This window comes from Mustela nivalis, assembly GCF_964662115.1.
Source record: "Mustela nivalis genome assembly, chromosome: 15".
In the NCBI taxonomy this organism is placed as follows: Eukaryota; Metazoa; Chordata; class Mammalia; order Carnivora; family Mustelidae; genus Mustela; species Mustela nivalis.
Genome location: NC_139034.1, coordinates 14,756,155 through 14,776,390, shown reverse-complemented (window position 1 = coordinate 14,776,390; position 20,236 = coordinate 14,756,155). Strand labels below are relative to the sequence as shown.

At 42.5% G+C, this 20,236-nt stretch overlaps 1 protein-coding gene across 4 annotated transcripts in view; it reads right to left on the bottom strand.

Moving 5' to 3' along the window:
- The window catches only part of MTUS2 (microtubule associated scaffold protein 2), a 574,434-nt gene that overhangs the window by 49,497 nt on the left and 504,701 nt on the right, over positions 1–20,236 (bottom strand). For all 4 annotated transcript variants that reach the window (XM_082700956.1, XM_082700954.1, XM_082700955.1 and 1 more), the window contains one exon: positions 16,585–16,651. In XM_082700956.1, coding sequence (XP_082557082.1) covers positions 16,585–16,651 — 67 coding nt within the window. The remainder of the gene's footprint in view (positions 1–16,584; positions 16,652–20,236) is intronic.

Sequence of the window (20,236 nt, the reverse complement as noted above, 5' to 3'; positions counted from 1 at the left end):
TTCAACATCACTAGTGAACAGGGAAATGCAAATAAAGACCACAATGAGATAGCCTTCACACCCACTAGAATGGCTAAAACAGTAACAACAGAATTACTAACAATACCAAATGTTGACAGGACAGGGAGGAACTGGAACTCTCACTATTGAGCGTCTCACAAAATAGTACAAACATTTCGAGAACTGTTTGGCACTTTCTCCTAAAGTGACACACACATCTATCCTATGATCCAGTAATTTATAATGTGGGAACTTAGCTGAGAGAAAGAAAACACAAGATTGTGCAAGGATATTCCTAACAGCCTTATTTATGAGAGCAAAAAAATAACAATCCAAATGTCCACCGCAGACACACAGACAGATTGATTTTGGTGTGCTCATGCAAATGCAACATACTAAGCAATAAAAAGGAACACCCCGCCAATTTACTCAGTTATGTGGATGAACCTCTCATGTGGAAGAAAAGCATCTAGGAACAGAAGAGTATAAATATCTGATCCCATTTATAGGAGTTCCCAGAACAGGCAAAAACTGATCTATGTTGACAGAAATGAGAAAGTACTTGGTTTAGAGATGGGGGTGGGGGATGGAACTGACTAGAAAGAGGTATGAAGAAACTTTCTGGAGGGAGGTAAATGTCATAAATCTTATTTGGGGCAGTGATTACATAAATGTATTCACAGCAAGAGATGATCAAACTGAACATTTAAAAGTAAACAGATTAAGAACAACAAAACGAACAGACTAATATTTATCCACGTGTTTATCCTTTTGATAATCTAAATTTAGTCCTGTACATCCAAATTCTTACCATTTTCAGAGGATATTTTTCTCAGTATAGAATTCTGTGTTGATTTTTTTTTTCTTTTCTGTTTTCTCAGCACTTTAAAAATGTCATTCCAGTGCCTTCTGGCCTGTTTTATTTCTGATGAGGTTACCTGTCATTCATCTCTTCATTCCCCTGTATGTAATGTGTGTCTTTAACTAGTTGCCTTGAACATTTCCTTTTTATCTCTGGTTTTCAGTAGTTGATGAGAATGAGCTCACGTGTGATTTTGATGTTTGTATTTATCCTGTCTGAGGTTCATTAGCTTCTTGGGTCTGTGGATTGCTCTTTTACTTATTTTTTAAATTTTTTTAAAAAAAGGTTTATTTTTCTATTTGAGAGAGAGAGAGAGAATGGGGGGCAGAGGAAGAGGGAAAGAGAAACCCAAGCAGACTCTACACTGAGCGCACAGCCTGACATGGGGCTCAATCTTGCAACCCCAAGATCATGACCCCAGCCGAAACCAAGAGTCACATGATCAACTGACTGTACCAAGGTGTCCCATGGGGGTTGCTCTTTTAAACCAAATTTAGGGCATCTATGCCCACCATTTTTCAAGTATTTTTTCTCTCCAATTTTTCTCTCTCCCTCCTCCTTTTGCCAACCCAATTACACACGTGCTACAATCCTTGATGGAGCCCCAAAGGTCACTGACACTCTGCTCATATTTTCAAACTTTCTCTCTATTCTTTTTTTTGTTAAAGATTTTATTTATTTATTTGACAGACAGAGATCACCAGAAGACAGAGAGGCAGGCAGAGAGACAGAGGAGGAAGTAGGCTCCCTGTGGAGCAGAGAGCCCGATGCGGGGCTTGATTCCAGGACCCTGAGATCATGACCTGAGCTGAAGGCAGAGGCTTAACCCACTGAGCCACCCAGGTGCCCCTCTCTCTATTCTTCATACTGGATAATATTTGCTGATTCTCTCCAATTCACTGACCCTTTTTTTCCAGCAGTCTCCAGTCTGCTCTAAGACCTATCCAGCAGATTTTTCATTTCAGAGCCTCTACTTTGTGGTTCTAATGTTTCAATTTGGCTCTTTTTTATAGTTTTCATTTCTCTCTTGGGCTTCCCTACCAGTTTCTCATTGTTTGCTTACTTTTCTAAAAGTGCTTGAATATGTTTATAATAGGTTTTACTATTATAAAATAATAAAAGTTTCAACATTGTGTTGTTTCAATATGCATTTCTACCATCTTTTTCCTTGATTATGGGTCCTGCTTCTTTGTATGTCTAATTTTAAAAAGTTATATGTTCAGCATTGTGGGTGATAGATCATGAGGAGTTTCCTTGATGAGAGTTGTGTTTTGCTTGCAGGCAGGTAAATTACTAGACTCCTTTGATTCTACCAGGCTTGGTTTCACTCTTTTTAGGGTGGCTCAGTTTCAGTCTGTCTTTAGGCTTAGAGAGAGGTCTTATTCCAACCAGGTCATGGCCCTTATTCCTAAAGCCTAGGCTTTCTCACAGCTTGATAGATTGCTCAAGAGATCTCTCCACCTTGGCTGGGCTGGAATTCCAATGTCTTCCAGCATGATACAACCTCTGACACCACCATTCAGCTCCCAGCCCTGCAGCAGCCGCTCTCTGCCAGGCTTCCCAGTGCACACACAACCTACCCTTCATTGAAGAACACATGGGAAACCCCTATGCAAATTTCTGGGGCCCTCCTCTACTCAGCTTACTCCTTGCCAGGCTCAGTTCCACAATTTCTAGCCATTTTAATCAGCTCGAACTCTGCTATCTGCTTCTTCAGGTAAGCGAGATGGTGGTCACCATCTCTGAAACCCCGCTCTGTGCCAGGGTCTGGGAAGTGGCCCCAGGCAGAAAGCTGGGGTGAACATGGGACTCACTTTGTATGTTTCCTTTTTCTTAAGGACAGCAGGTCTGTGGTGCTCCCAGTGCTTGGGAACAGGTATCTCATATATTTTGTCTGTTTTTATGGCTGTGTACAGTGGGAAGTTGAGTCCAGTACTGTACTGTGGCTGGAAGCAGAAGTCTGGACATGGGTATTTGGTAAAAGCCCCCAGGTTATGCTAATAGGCTTCTATTTCCTTCCGTGGGATCCCCGGCTAAGAACTGAGTCCTAGGAAAGAACAGGTCATGGAGACGACTGCCCAAGGCTATCTCAGCAAGATGCCATTATTATTTCCAGTAAATTTTTTACTTTGGTCCACTCAACAGTCTTTTTATTAGAATTTTAGCTTTCTAGAGAGACTTGCCTATGAGGGATATATTTGCCATTATAAACTAGTAAACTGTTATTTTTTGTTTTCTCATCACTCTCTAGTGAACTTAGTTAAAAGTGTTTCCTTGAAAGTCAGAGTCCTTCCTGATATACTTGCAAAAAAAAAAAAAAAAAAGCTGGATTACAGCAGACCCACGAAAGTAAATGCCCTGGACTCAACTGCTGGCCTGGTCTCTCCACCTTGGTACCATCATTCTGATTAGCTGAACTCTGACCATATTTGTCATCATGAGCTTTTGGTTTATTTAATTTTGTTTTGTTTTGTTTGTTTTGTTTTTAAGAAGATAGTCATGCTAAGGAGCCCTGAGCTCATGATCAGGTTTGTTATTACTGAAACCTAGTAAGTCCTTACTTTGTTACTTGCCACACAGAAATAGGCTGTTTTTCATCTTCATCATCAGAATAAACTTCCCCAAAACCTAGCTGAAGAAGTACAATTTTAATCAAAAGAGTGACCTGAATTACAAGCATATAATATACTGTAAGTTATGGTACTTTGTTCAAATAAACTGCCAAATTAAGCAAATAGATTAATAGTACTCTTGGACACCTGAATATGGCCCTGGTGATATTTGTAGCTATTTGAATGCACGAGAATAACTCATCATGTCATTAGACAAGAAAAATCAAATGTTAAAAAAAGTCTGTGAAAAGAGAATCATTGGAGTCTTATATCCCAAACACTGCAAATAATTTAAAGAGTTTCATAAACACAACTCATCTCATAAATCCAAATTCCTTCCTCTTCTTAGGAATAGCCACACGGAAAATCTGTCTTTACTGCTTTTTCCCATTTCCCAATGGAGAGACCAAATAAATGACATCATTAATGCTGGTTTTGTAATTGATCTGGTGTATGGAAGAATCACTTCTTCATTCCTTCATTTCCTGTAAGCTCAGCTGTTTTACCCCAAAAAGCTTTTGCTGGATCCCTGTGTAGGTTACAACCCCTGCTCTGGGCTCCCAGACCTCTAGCCCCTTATTTAGTACACTGGATTTTAATTATCTGCTTATGTCTGTCTCTCCAATACATAAGGGTTCCACAAAATCATCCCATTCCTCTTCCACTCCTGGAACACTGATGGGTACCTCTTCTGGGTTCAGTTAAGTTTATAAAGTGATGCAGTGAATGGTCCACATTCACTGCACTAAGCTCCGAGCCAGAGTACCCCACACAAAGAAAAACAAGGGGTCATCCACATATGAGAAATTCACAAGTGGGAAGCAATTATGCTTGCATAATTGGCATGTCATTTAACATACATATTTTACAAAATGCTCTTCAGCAATTTTCAGGTTAAATTGATAGCATGTCATGTCTTTCTCTTGTTTTTTAAAATTATCTTCCTTTGCTATTAGTTGAGATCTTATAACACAAAGGCAGCATGCTATGGGCATGGTGGAATGAGAGAAGGATCCAGCCCTGTCATTCTTTACAGTTACGTCGCTGGGGGTGTGCTTCTACTTTTTATGGGCAACATTTACTCACTGTTAAAACAGAGGTGGCATTATCTATCTTACCTATCTCTTAGGGTTACTATTAGGATCAAATGAAATAATATAGGAAAGAGCTTTGTAAACCATACGCCACTTTAAATATCAGATTTATAAAGTCACAACTTTTATGGAAGCAGCTGCTTCTGAGTTTCAAAAAGTTACTTATCCTCAGGGTAATCCAGGGCAGCCTTGGTATCTCGAGCTATTCTAGTCAGTCAATTCAGGTTAGTTAAGGATTAAACTGACAGAGTTAAAAATATTAACACGTATCAGAAGAGAAAATTATCATTATTCATAGTATATATTTTAGGGAATTACCAAATGGACATCTCCACAAAAAATAACTAGGATGTTCTGTGTATATTGACTTAAAAGTCCTTTATAACTATCAAAAAAACATGTTGCTGCCAATTGGAATAAATCATTGTCTCAGAGAAAGTAGCAGTTTGGTAAAATTGTAGCTGATCATGTATTTTCCATGGCAACCAAACCCAGCCTTTGGCATATTTAAGGGAGTCTGCAGTTTTGGTATTACTATGCACTGGTAAGCACCATTTGGGATAGAAACTAAAATGACTTTATGAAATTACATTTACTGGAATAAAATCTAATCATGTCAGTTGACATCACTGGTTTGAATTTTTCCCAGCTCAGAACTAATATCATTTCCCTATAGAGGGAAATGCATTTCCAGAACCTAGCCATGCTGAGTGGCTCATCTTGCAAAGAAAACAGTATATTTGAGGCTCTACTGTGATGCTCTGGTTTCTGACAGGAGACTAAACCTGTTAGATCAAACCCTCTTTCAAATAACACTGCTTACCTCCTTGTCAGAGAGCCTAGGTCAGTGATAGTACATACTGGGTCTCTCCCACTTTGTTCAGCAAATTTAGTAAGAGATCAGCTTTGCAATTCAGAGAGAGTTTTGCATCCCAAGGATTTTGATATATCGTGTTTTTATTTTCATTCAGTTCAGTATATTTTCTAATTGACCTTGTGGTTTCCTCTTTGACCTGTGTGTTATTTAGAAGTCTGCTGTTTAATTTCTAAATGCTTGGAGTTTTCCCAGATATTTTCATGGTACGGATTTATCGTCTAGTTGTTATAGTCCAAAACATTTAGTATGATTTCAATTCTTTTATATTTGTTGAGGTTCTTTTATGGCCCAGAATATATTCTATGTTGCTTAATGTTCCATGTGTATTTGAAAAGAATGCGTGTTCTGCTTGTTGAATGGAATGTTGTATCAAGGTCAATTAGGTCAAGTTGGTTGATAATGTTGTTCAGGTCTTCTGTACCTCTACTGATTTTCTTCCTGCTTGTCCTATCGATACTGAGAGAAGAGGGAAGTCTCCAAACTTAATTGTGGATTTACCTATTTCTCCTTTCAGTTCTATCCGTTTTTGTTGCATGTAATTTGAAACTCTATTGTTAATTACATCGGTATTAAGTACTGTTATGTCCTCTTGGTGAGCAGACTCTTCTGTCACTATCTTTTGGTAATTTACTGGTCTGACAGTTACTTTGCATGATATTAACACAGACACTCCAATTCTTGGTGTTAGCACAGCGTATCTTTCCCCATCCTTTTAGTTTTAGGTTATTTATGTCTTTATATTTGAAATGTGTTTCTTTTAAGCAGCACATAGCTGTGCCTTACTTTTTTTTTTTTTTTAAATCCAATCTGACAAAACTGTCTTTTAATTGGTGTGCTTAGAAGAGATATTTTTATAAATCAGAAAATGTGCATTATATTTTTGTGATCCCAAGATTCATTATTTTTTCTGAGATTCATTATTTTTTCTGAGATATCTTCTTGGTTTTGCATCTTGACTCAGGTTTTTTAAAGCTGTGAAAGGAAGGAAGACAGAATCCAATCTGACATTTAAGGGAATTATAGCACACTGAGCCCCCACTATTCTGCCAAACACTCTGCTAGATCCTTTGCTCTCAATCGCCTGGTGCGACAGGACTGTTTCCTCCATCTCACTAATGGAGGCAATGGGGGGCCCCTAGCACAGGCTGATAACAGCCCCCAATACACATTCTCCCCTTCTTCTTAGTAACAAAATAATTCACCAAGGTCACCAAGAAAAAAAAGCACATTTCCCAGTCTGATGTGGCAAGGTTTGCCTTGGAACTTAGTTCTGGCCAATGAGATACAAACTGCAGTATAGATCCTGGAAACTTTCCCCCAAAAGCAGCTGACCCACGCTCTGTTTCTTTGTTCATTCCTTCCTCCATCCTATTACCTGGAATATAAATATAACGACTATAGCACCAACTGTCACACTGGGCCATTAGGAAAATGGGCACAGTCTTGGGGTGGTACAACAGTGAGCTGTAAAAGACCTGGGTCCCCTGGGGACTTTGTAGTATAAAGCCATACCTGCCCATGGGAGCTTACCTCCTGATTTTTACATGAGAGGGAAGAAAAAAGAAAAACCATCTATCTTGAGGAAGCTACCATTTTGGGAGGAGTCTGTTATTTGTCCTGAACTCAATCTGAATGGATATAGCCTCAGGCTAATTACAATCACAGTGTTATATAATTACACTGTAATTCATATTTTGACAGATTCATACTAACATCTCTTACAGTTTTGTGGGAAAGTTGTATAGAAGTGGGAGAAGCAGCTATTTTACTTTGTTTATTTGATTTTTCAATTTGCTAAATTAAAAATGACCAAAAATCAAAATGGTGGTGGGGGTGGGGAAGCCACGGTAAACTTAGAATTCCAGAACCTGACTCCAAACCAGCTGTATACACTTAGGGAAGTCACTTAATCCTTCTGAACCTCAAGTTCCTATAAAATAAAAATACCAACACCTACTTCCTTGAGTTGTCTGAAGAAGTAAATAAGACATATCATGAAAGTCAATCATCACATGGTTTCACGTATTTGTGAAACGCAAGGAATAACACAGAGGACATTAGGAGAACCAAGGGACAAATGAAGGCAGGGAATCGGAGGGGGAGACGAACCATGAGAGACTATGGACGCTAAGAAAAAAACTAAGGGTTTTAGAGGGGAGGGGGTGGGGGGATAGGTGAGCCGGGGTGACGGATATTAAGGAAGGAACGTATTACAGGAGCACTGGGTGTTAACATGCAAATAATGAATCTTGGAACACTACGTCAAAACTAATGATGTACAGTAGTGACTGACATAACAAAATTTAAAAAAAAAAAGTCTATTTTGGGGGCGCCTGGGTGGTTCAGTGGTTTAAGCCTCTGTTTTCAGCTCAGGTCATGATCCCAGGGTCCTGGGATCGAGCCCCGCATTGAGCTCTCTGCTCAGCGGGGAGCCTGCTTCCTCCCTCTCTCTGCCTGTCTCTCTGCCTACTTGTGACCTCTGTCTGTCAAATAAATAAATAAAATCTTTAAAAAAAAGTCTATTTGGTCCAATATACACAAACACACACACAAAAGACATATCATGTAATAGAGCTTGCTAAGTATAAGCACTACGTAAAGACAAGGTCTTGTGATCATAAAACCAGAAGACATTTCATACATAAAATCATCTTGCAAATATACTTCCAGCGGTGGGTAGGTGTAGGTGTGTGTTGCTAGTTATAAATGAAAATAAACTGAAAAACCTCCTCTAGTTAGGAACTTAAGAGCATAATAAATAACACCTCAGTGCTTACTGCCACAAACTTAGATTTCTATATACCTTTATATCAAAACACTCACAACTCTTTAATATCTCCTTTTTTAAATCATAGAAAACATTTAAGTATTTTTTTGCTTTGTTTCAATAAGCTGACTTGAATCAAAATGTATTTAATAATTTAGCTTTCTCTATAATACCTTAGAAACTTAGCCAGAGTGATTGCTTTGTTAAACATTGCATGCTTTTTAAAATTTATTATTTATTTATTTATTTTAAAGAGTTTATTTATTTGACAGAGATCACAAGTAGGCAGAGATGCAGGCAGAGAGTGAGAGGGAAGCAGGCTCCCCGCTGAGCAGAGAGTCAGATGCTGGGCTGAGATCATGACCTGAGCCAAAGGCAGAGGCTTTAACCCACTGAGCCACCCAGGTGCCCCTGCATGCTTTTTTAAAAACTGTATTTCATGTTAAGTGTTTTTAAAGTGTTCAAAAGAGATAAAAAGGCGAAGTCTACCTTAAGTCTGAAGCTGGCAGAAAAATAAAACCTGTGTGCCGGACTTGGGATGGGGACAGCTAGAACAGACCTTGTTTGTAACAAGGTCAAGAGAGGAGGGTCTCATAGCTGGTGATGGAAGACGCACTGGAAGCAGAAGTTGGCTCTGTCCACCAGCATTAGGGCTTGGGGGCAGTGGCAGGTAAATAAAGCCAGAATGAGGGCTACTGGGGTGATCGAGAGCTTTGAAGACGAGAGGCAATTTCACACCAAATCAGAGAGTCCCAGCTTTGTGCAGACCTGAGGCAGGAATCCGGGGAAAGGTGTACAGTGGGGTTAGTGTTGGTCCACCTCCAACCTGCAGGACTTCTGGCTGAGTGAGCATCAGTGCACTTGGGAGTGTGAGCCAGAAGGCTCAGTTTAAAGCCGGCTGTGCACGCATGTTTTTTCTATCTGGTGGAGTTCATCTAATTCATAGATATGTTTTTAAGGAATTCATACTTTTCTTAAGGTTCAGGTTTCCTAATAAGGCAGCCTTGCTGGAGAGAGGACCATAAATACCCACCTGCCGGTGGTCAGTAACTTGAAGCATAAGATCTCGAAAGAAGATAATCTGTGTCTAAGAAGAACAGCTTATAAATCTATCTCAGCATTTACAAATATAAGTATGACCCTTCAATTATTCATTATTTGACTTCCCCATTTGGAGAGCACCCCTTTTTCTAAAAATCGAGGTTTATATTTTAAGAACTACATTTTCTGGGAATTTTAAAGACGTGATTAAAAAATCAAATAGCTATTTCTAGCCTCTTTACTCTTTCTCCCCTGGATGTGGTGCTGGATTCTGGTCCCCTGGAGATCTAAAATGCCCTTCATCCCACAATCACTACTGCTTGGCTCTTCTGAGGACAGCCCCAGTTAAGGTCAACTCCAAACACAAGAGAAGACCCCAAGTCCCTGAAGGGTGACTTGAGGATGAGAAGCTTTCAAGAGGAGGATGAGCTGAGAGCCTTGTCTCCACATCCACAGGAGACAGGATGTAACACAGCTGATAGCAATTTTAGCCACTCCGCAGGGACTCGACTCCTAGACCACAAAATGCACCATCCCAAACTTCACCCTGGTACATAATCGGGGATTCCGGTTTCTTCTCAGGGGTGTGTGTGTGAGTGAGAGAGAGAGAGAGCGTGAGAGAGAGATTGGGGAGAGAAGAGACAGGGGGTGAGAGAGAAGGAAAGGAGGGTGGGAGAGGGCGAAGAGAAATACTGATGGAATTTCCTCTTCATAAGCCAACCTCGCTACACGGAGACTAAATCCACCATAATCTTTTATCTTGGATTTATAGAAAAAATATCAGACAAACACAAAAACACAGAAACACTGGTGGAAGAAAAAGATGGGAGAGTGGTTATACTCAGTGTGGGCGAGGAAGGTTGTTTTGATTCTTCCTGGATGTATCTTGATATCTTTGTTAAAGGACTCAACTACCCTAAGATAAAGGGGGATTAAAAATTGGTTTACCTAAAAAAAGAAAATTGTTTTACCTATAGGGGTAGCATTGATTGGGGAAAGGGGACATTGGGGAGGGTATGTGCTTTGGTGAGTGCTGTGAAGTGTGTAAACCTGGTGATTCACAGACCTGTACCTGTGGGGATAAAAATATATGTTTATAAAAAATAAAAAATTAATTAAAGTTTAACTCTATATGAATATTAGAAAATAAAAATAAAAAAGGAATAAACTAGACTAAACTAAAATTAAAAAAAAGAAATTTAAAAAATAGAAATGCAAAAGGAAAACACAGGTGTATGTATAAAAAAATTCAGGTTAGAAGGTTATTATGGAATTTGATGTACTGGACATCTCACTGTGATGGTAAATAGGTTAAAAAATTATCTATATAAAAAAAAATGAGCCAGAATAGTGGGAACAAATTAAAAACAAAAGTTGTCCTATGAAGTAGTGGTGGTTGTTCTCTTGTCTTTTTTTTTTTTTTTTTCCTTTCCTGGTTGGTATTCTGGGAGAGGGGTCTGCCACTTGGGTTTTCAGTCAATGATGTTCTCTGAGTTAAGTCCTCCGGCCCCCCTCAAGGGGGTGGGCTCTGAGGAAACTGGTGTTTTCAGGCTTTTGTTCTCTGGAGGTTTTTATGTTTGTTCACTTTGGTTTTTCTCTCTCACCTTGACAACTTTTGATGGTTTTTGTAGGTTTAGAGGAAAGCAAACTGCACCCTGATCTCCCTCTTAGAGAGAAGCCTCAGTCTGGCTGCAGAGCCCAAATAAATCCCCCCTTGGCCACTGGCAGAGCAGGTTCCCAGTCGCGATCCCTGGGGACGAAGGATTTTTTGCTTGTACCCAAAACCACGGCAGAGGCGGCTGTCTGGGCAGCTCCAGACTGCCAGAGAAGTTCCAAGCAGCAATCGCACACTGAGATTTTCCCACTGGCCCCAGCTGGGGGCTGGGAGTACCTGGTCTTTCCGGTCTGAGAGCACCTCTCTCAGGGGAGGGCGCGGGGCATGACTCGGACTCTGATGGCACTGCAGGGCACTCGAGTGGGGACAGCAAAAAGGCTGTGCCTCTGTTGGCTGGCGAGGCTCCCAGCCCCTCACGGGAGCCGGGCCCCACGCACTCTCAGGCGCGCTGGTGGCTTGGGGACCAAGACCTGGTTTCTCCGCCGCACTCTCTATGGCTCTGCGCCAGGGGTGGCTGTCCTGGGTCTGGGGACTTAAACCCCTGTCCCTAAAAGATGTGGTCCATATACACTATGGAGTATTATGCCTCCATCAGAAAGGATGAATACCCAACTTTTGTAGCAACATGGACAGGACTGGAAGAGATTATGCTGAGTGAAATAAGTCAAGCAGAAAGAGTCAATTATCATATGGTTTCCCTTATTTGTGGAGCATAACAAATAGCATGGAGGACAAGGGGAGATGGAGAGGAGAAGGGAGTTGGGGGAAACTGGAAGGGGAGGTGAACCATGAAAGACTATGGACTCTGAAAAACAATCTGAGCGTTTTGAAGGGGTGGAGGGTGGGAGGTTGGGGGAACCAGGTGGTGGGTATTAGAGAGGGCACGGATTGCATGGAGCACTGGGTGTAGTGCAAGGTTTACGCTGAAAAAAATAAATAAATTAACAAAACAAAACAAAATATATCAAGGATCTGTCACATACAGATGAGTTTAGAACAAACGTGAAATCTATCCAAATGATTCGTCCACACTTTGAGACTATATTCCCAAGAAAATGACACGAGGACAACAGTAGTTTGCATAACACTGCAAATAATAGCCAAAAATGGGGAAAATCTAAGGGCTCCAAGGAGAGCTGTAACTTCTTCTAGTTTGGCATCATGATTAAATGTTTCATATAACTTTTAAATGGTAACTGTGGAAAGTCTTTCTCCTCCCCTTTTTTTTTTTTTTTCGTTCTTTCATTCTTTCTTTCCATGAAAAGAGGGAACAAGTAGATTTTTTCTTTCCATAGGTGTGCAGAATGGGCCAGGCCTGTGCTCTGGTCATTCACTAGGGTAGCAGGTGCTCAGGAATTGTGCTCTTTCCTTTCTTACAGGCATCTATCCAGATCCTAGTCATCCTGCAAAGTCCATCTCAGACAGCCCCTCCTCCATGGAGCTTCAATTGTAAGCTACCTGAGGACACAAGTGAGTCTTGGTCACCACTGACCAGTATATAGTTCTAGGTCGCAGCTAGCCCTCATGTTACCTTTGTGCAAATCCGGAAGAAGTGCTCCTTCCTCTGGTGGGAGTGGCCCCACGTCCGGGCACAGGGCTTGATGAGTGGCTGAAATGTGGATGCATGTCATCCTCTACTAAGAGGGGGATGCCCCATTGCAGGGTACAAACGACCCTACCATCCATGGTGACCCTGCCTGGCCTGTGCTTTATCTATCCTAGGTGTTCAATAACCCAACCAGGGAGAAGGGAAGCTTGAGACTGGGTTATAAACACCCTTCCAGGCTGGCCAACGCATCAGGGAACTGGCAGAGTAAGCCATCTGGAGAAGACACAGAAGCTTCTGGACCCCCTAGCCCCAGGCCCCAAATACGCGTCCTATGCGACTGTGCAAGTCTTACATTTGGCTGTTCCTGAGTTGTGTCCTTTCTAATGCATGTAAGTCAAGTGTTTTCCTGAGCTCTGTAAGTCATTCTGGTGAATTACTGGACCTGCGAAGGGGGTGGTGGAAACCCCTGGATTTGAAGCCAGTTGTTTAGAAGCACAGGTGGCCCCTGGAGTGTGTGACCAACATGCAAAGTGGGGTGGGTCTTGTGAGAGTGGTCCTTAGCCTGTGGGGATGCCCTAACCCTGGACAGTTAGTGTTAGAATTGGATTCAGTTGTTGGACACCTAGTCAGTATGGAAAAAATCTCCCACACACTTCATGTCAGAAAACATCACGCGTTAGGAGATGTTCTTGAAGTTTATGTAAATCAAGTGCCTACTTAAAAAAACTATTATAATCAGGTTTCTCCATCAGTGTGGGATAACATACTTCAAAACCTCTGACTGAAGCACTAGTCAAAATATATACCTTCTAGACGATTCTGTGGTAGCTCCACCAGACAGGTCACAATTGAAAATGTATTGTTAAATATGAAGTGTGCCAGCAGACACACCAGGGATCCATTTCTGTGGTTGGTCCCTGAAAGCCCATCTAACGGAGCTGGGAGGGTCTCAGAGACGGACAGCCCTAGCCCGACAGGCCAACGTGAAGAAAGGGGGAGGATATTCTTTTCCTTTTTCTGGGACTCGGGCCAACTCGATGCATAATTTCAGAGCAGGTGGAATTTGTCCTCTGCATCTTTCCTTTCTGCACCCTTTCCCCTCCCACCTGGGCTTCTTTCCCTAGGCTCTCTAGCTGCCCAAAGCTCTCTACTGGGGAGACCCACCCTCCCAGGACTACCCCATATTCCCTACAGCCCACTCCTTGTCTCTGATCAGAAATCCCCATTTCCTTCAATGCAGTTCATTGGTTCTCAAATTTCACTGTACTTTATAAACAGCTGGGAATTAAAGGAAAACAAAACAAAAAAACTCAAGCCCCATTCTCAAATATTTTGATTCTGTTGCTCTAGAGGTTTTGGGAACTGTTATCTTAAAAAGCATTGCAGATGATTCTAATATGCCCCAGGGCTGAGACCCACTTCCTGCCATCACCCCCTCCACCAGCTAAGGGGATTCTATCTAGATACCAAAACCCTTTGAATGCATTTATTCTTACCAAGGATGTAAACAACTGATGTGTACTTATGAGGAGAGGCTGGTGGAATTCAGGGTTCAAATACAACAGGTTTGAGTGGAATGTTTAGATCTGGGGCACAGGCCAGCCCTGTTCTGGGATCTGCAGTAAAGACTTCGAAACCATTCTGGTTGGTTGCTGCTTCTTCCTCTTCCATGTCTGATTTCACAACACATGGAAATACCAGCTCCCCCCAGCCTCCCCTCTGCTGCCCCTCATGACCCCACATGATGCCCCACTCCAGTGGCCCCCATCTGATTCTGCTGACAGGGCTGCTGCTAAGGAGACAGGATTGCCCACCTCTAGATGGGCAGTCTCTAGACGACCATTCTAAAATCAACTTTATAAGCTTAGTTCCCTTTTCCCTTCGGGGTATGCCCTGCTGGCCAAGATCTGAGAACTCGCAGACTTTAGAGTTCACAGTAGCTCCCCACACTGCACTGTCTGTCTTCTCTCATGAATGCAGGCTCTGCATTGGCTAAGGAAGTTGCAGCCGAAGCATCCACTGGGCTGAGTGAGGGGTAGAATGGTCCAGGCCCTGCTGTTGCCAAGGCCTTCTGCACCTCCATCTCACCCCACCGTTGATTCATTTGGCAGATGATTTCTGGTTCTATTCTTAGCGCTAGGGCAGACATCAAATAAGACTGAAATACAAAAACTCAGTGTACTCCTTGCGTGGTTCCTGCTGACTTCAGAAGCTTCAGGAAAGGGCAGAGGGGAAGCAGCACTGGATTGGACACATCCCATCTGGTAGGATCAGGATGCACATCCCAGAACCAAAGCTTATCCGTGGGGGTGCCGGCATTGTTCTGGGGAGAAATTCAGGTGACAGTGGAAGATTTTGTCCTCTATTTTCAGATTCAAGGTGCTCCACAACTAATAGGGAATCTCCTTTACAGACTGCTTCATCAGCATTACCCTCTTTAATCGACTTTCCTTTTTAGGAAGGGGAACCTGAGGGACAGAGAGATTAGCCAACTTGCTCGACCTGAACTTGGGTCATTGGCCTGCAAAGCCCATGCTCAGAACCACTAAGTCGCAGACAGTTTAAAAACTCATTTGACAAACACACTCACTCGTGGCCCTGGGCTTCCCGGGAGCCCCTCTCACAAACTCTACCCCGCTCCGCAGGCCTTCCTTGGGAAACCTACTGTATAGGGGCTCAGGCACGGGGGCTCCTGGTCAGGGGATGGCCAGGGGCAGAGTCCCCTGCAGCTGGGTAGGGATCACACACAGGTGAGGCTAGGAAGGAGGAATGGTTCTTTATGGCTTTCCCACAGGGGCCTGCTCTCCCCAGAGGGGAGAAAAGCCCATCATTGACCTATCTCAATGACAAAAGAAGCAGGAAACTCACAGTGAAGTAGAAATCCTCAATTTAAAAAAAAAAAAAAAAGGGAAAAAATAAAGGGGAGGGGAGAAGGGAAAACTGTGTCTGGAAATCACTGTGGGGTCCACTGCACGTCTCAGGCCCACATTCCTCAGGGACGTCTGGGCTTCCGATTCAAGGCCTGTTTGCATGGCTGGCCTGAAGGAAAAGGTGCGATGCCACCTGCCAAGGGTGGCTGGGACCGTTCAGGTCCCTTCACTCGTGAAGGGAGCCACACCTGTGCTTGGTGGGCTGCCCGCACAACCACATGGGTTGCAGGTGAAGTGTTCTCTGTAAAGAGAAGAGAGCAGGCCAAGGGGGAAAGGCCACCCTAATTTCACCTTTGCTGACTGATTCCTGGGGAGACAGCCGAACACATCCCCAAGAGACACATGGGATCAAGAAATTGGAACACAGAGGACTACCTGGGTGGCTCAGTCAGTTAAGCAGCTGCCTTTGGCCCAGGTCATGATCCCAGAGTCCTGGGATTGAGTCCCGCATCTGGGCCCACCCCGCCTGCTCAGCAGGGAGTCTGCTTCTCCCTCTGCATGCTGCTCTGCCTACTTGTGCTTTCTTCTCTGTCAAATAAATAAATAGAATCTTGAGGAAAAAAAAAAAATAAGAAATTGGAACATGGAAAATAGTTGGTCTGCTCTTTGGGTTAGAGGTGAAATCCCATCCATGTCTTGGACAGCCCCAGTCTGGGGACCATCCTGTCATCTGCAAGGTCTCTTCTGGTTCAGAGTGAGTATACCATCAACTAGCCAAAGACTAGGAGTTTCGACATGAACCCTAGCATGTTTAATCCGTCCAGGCTCATGTTTCCGATCTCGTTTTATATCATAGCATGTCTCATGGCTACGGTAGCAGGAAGCCTTGGGATATCCGCAGAGACAGACTGCAGAGAGCACCTCATGTTACCCAGCAAAGCTCTGCTGCTTCCTTTGGAGCTCTGCCTGTGCCGGGGGTACCAAGACGCAGGGGTACTGCTCCCAGCACACCACACTGACAGATGTGTGTGCTGCCATCTGCAAAGAGTGCAGTCGAGGCCAGATTAGTTCCACCGTGAACTGTTTATGAAGCTGTCCTTGTAACAACAGAGACAAACAAATTACGGCTCCCTGTAAGGCTTCCCTAACCCACCGCTGTGCTGGGAAAGATGCTTCATTTTTCCATGCAGCCCTGCCCTGGCTGATCACAGGAGACATAATTGCTTTTGTTAACACACATTCACAGGTATCAGGAAAAGACAGTCTTTAGGCTCCTCATTGTCAATGCCCTACTTACCAACTTCATCCCTGATGTTTGCAAGCTCGATTGACAGCTCTTTTTCTTTCACAAGGACACTTTCATTCTGCGAAGACAAAATGGATACCGAGAGTCCCCTAGTTTTATGCTAGATAAGCATTTTCATATGTTTCATTAATGCATCATATTAAGCAAATATTTTTAAGTGTAGCCCATAAGGGGGCGATTTTCTCATTATATGAGCATAGAAACAAATCACAAAGCAGAGTCTGACTCGTTCATTTGTATCACATTCAAATCGCAAAGCTTGCAATATAATAATAATACCCCTGGTTGTGCTTTTCTCTGTATTGTTCTCTTGTCTACATCGTCCTACAATACTTTGTGAGCCTACGCCCCGCACAGTAATCACCTGGTAGGTGTTAGGATACCCTGTTAATTGTTATCACTAGTAGGAGATTTTTGACCATGAAGACATCCATGCCGTACTTCTCCGAAGGGAAAATGCTTATTTTACCATCTGTCCCCTTACACTTACCCTTTTGTCCATACATACATGGTTGGCTACCTAATAATGAACAGAAAACGTAACATGAAACAGTTTTCTTTGTAAGGAGCCCAACACCAGCATTCAAGGTTTCCAAGTTTTTTTGTTGCATTTGTCTGCAGCACTAGAAGGAACAAGAGGAAAAGTCCCACTTAAATGCTCCTTAGTACAAAGGGCGTCATATGTAATTAAATGACTGCTAAGTTGTTTTCAGATCATATGTCTTCCCTGACATAAAACAGGAGTCCCTGAAGAAACGCTGAATTTGTAATCTGGGTTACGGAGCCACCAGAAATAGTGACATGTGTTATACTTTCATGGCTTCTAATAATAACGAGGCAAGGTGAGCTATATAAATCCTCTTCACGTTAGAGATCCCAAAAATGTAGGCCTTCACAGAAAGTCTCTTCCTTCTGTAGAATGTACTCCCAGAGCAAACATTTCCCAAAAGGGAAGTGAAGCTAAAATGTGTACCATATATTTAGCATGAATATTATCAGGGTGTTTTTTTTCTTAACCTCCTTTGACTCCAACCACAGCCCCTCCAAAGAACCGGTATCCAATGGAAATCAGCAGTGCGCACCATCTTATGTCTGTGGCTGTGGTGTCTACATCCAGGTAACATGTGCTACGTTGGGTCGATGGGATGAATGGTCCCAGGTTATCCAAAGGGTGTTTGCTATGCAATGTCATAATGTCACAATACCTAAGTAAAACTCTATTTGCATAATAAACTGAGAGCTATTATAGTTGCAGCCATCAATGATTCTTAGCTTATGTTTTCTTTTTTAAAGAATAATGTAGCAAAAATAAATCCTCTGAAGGACGGAGGACTTCCATTTTATTCATGAAGCCTCATTCCTTCCATCTCAGCCCACAGTATCTTTGTCTTTCCTGAATTTGAAAGCTAGCAAACACACCTGAGAGTAGATGTTTTCCTAATCACTAAACAATGCTGCCTCTATGTCATGCCCACCGCACAGGGTCATTATGAGGGTTGAAGAAATTAATATGTGCAAAGTAGTTAGAAGGTTGTCTGACACTTAGCAAGCTCTATATAAATGTGAGTTGTTATTCTAACTCTGTTGTTTTCCCTTCATTTCATTTGCAACTGGATAATATCCTACAGACACTAGGGACTTCTCCATATTTAGGATCTAAATGTGTTTAGAATGGGCATATTCTTCTGTTCTGTTTTTTGTTTTGTTTTGCTTTTTAAAATACCTTTTTGGGGGCACCTGGGTGGCTCAGTTGCTTGAGCGACTGCCTTCAGCTCAGGTCATGATCCTGGAGTCCTGGGATCGAGTCCCACATCCGACTCCCTGCACAGTGGTGGGGTCTGCTTCTCCCTCTGACCTTCCCCCTCTCATGCTTACTCTCTCTCAAATAAATAAATAAAATCTTTAATACCTTCTTGGGGCGCCTTGGTGGCTCAGTTGGTTAAGCATCCGACTCTTGATTTCGGCTTAGGTCATGACCTCAGGGTCCTGGGATCAAGCCTTGTGTGGGGCTCTACACTCAGCAGAGTCTGCTAGTCCCTCTCCCTTTTGCTACTCCCCCAACTCGTACTCTCTGTCTCAAAAAAAAAAAAAAAAAAAAAAAAAAAAGGCTTCTCGGCTCTGACCTGAGTCTATTCTAAGTTTGAAGTCTGGTTAACAGGGAAAGAGTGAAAGAGTTCAATCAGGCAGATCACAGGGATTTTCTATGCTTGTTCTAACTCCGCATAATGTGGCCAACTGATATTCAACTTGTTACTACAAATTAAGAAAATGTGGTATTCCAGAGAGGGTAAATTTCAGTATCTACCCTGAGATAATCTTTTTTTTTTTTTTCCAAATATGGAATGGCTCATGGATTTGCATGTCATCCTTGCTCAGGAGCCATGCTAATCTTCTCTGTACCCGAAATAATCTTAAACTAGTGAAAAAATTAACTTGTTTCTACTATCAAGAATAATTTTTGGGGATGCCTAGATGGCTCAGTCAGTATAGCATGCGACTCATGATCTTGGGGTTATGAGTTCGAGCCCCATGTTGGGTGAAGAATTACTTAAAAATAAAATCTTAAAAAAAAAAAAAAAGAATAATTTTTGATCCTCAGTTCCTAAGCACAGCCAGAGAACAGAAATAAAGCTGACCATTGCACAACACAGGTTTGAACTTCCTCGTGATTTTTTTAAATAGTATTTTCTTTTTCCCAATTTATTGTAAGAATACCATTATCTAATACATATAGCATACAAAATATGTGTTAATCAACCATTATCAGTAAGGCTTCTAGTCGACAATGGGTTATTACTCATTAAGTTTTTGGGGAGTCAAAAGTTATACACAGATTTCTGGTTGTGCAGGGGGTCAGGGACCCTAATCCCCGTGTTCTTCAAGGGTTAACTGCACTATACTTATCCGTCCCAAAATAGCATTATTCAAGTATTCACAGTGAGACTGCCGAAAGATACAGACTTAGATGAGCTTAGGCAATGAACAACCAGAACTTGAAACACAACAAACCAACTCTAATTTCTAATGCTCTCATGCGGGCCAACACTTGCCTCAGCTGGAACAGCAGCACCGTCTCCCAATCTGGTCCCAGGGAAAGAAGCCCTGAGTGGATGTTAGCAGTGTCCTGTCCAGCCATCTCCCAAATGACCATAGATCCCTCTATACTTTCCAGTCACAGGAAAATAAGACATTTGAGGAAGGAGCGGCTTAGAGGTCCAGTAAGGAGGACAGGCCTCAGCGGGAGACAACGCTGATGATGGTAGAGGCTGCCGGTGACCTTCAGACTTGAACCACTTTGATGAAAAGCTGATGCCTATACTTCCCACCAGGCCTATCCCTCCTATCTTTGCTTTAGGAAAAAGACACCAAGAGAATATAAGAAGCAAAAAAAAGAAAGGGAGTAGACTGGAAGAGAAGAGAGATGGAAGGGGAAATAGGCAGGGGCCAGGGAGACTACAGATCCAGCACCCTCTCCATTTTGGGAGGCAGCAAGGGGGAAGACTGAAGGAAGATAACCTGACCCCACCGGCCTCACCAAACGTTTGCAAGCGTGGCCTGTAAGCCTGTAATACAACCAGTTTCAAACTAGAGTCCTCAAGTGGCGTACTAAAGAAGGACTGATCAGCTGCCAAAGACTAGCAAC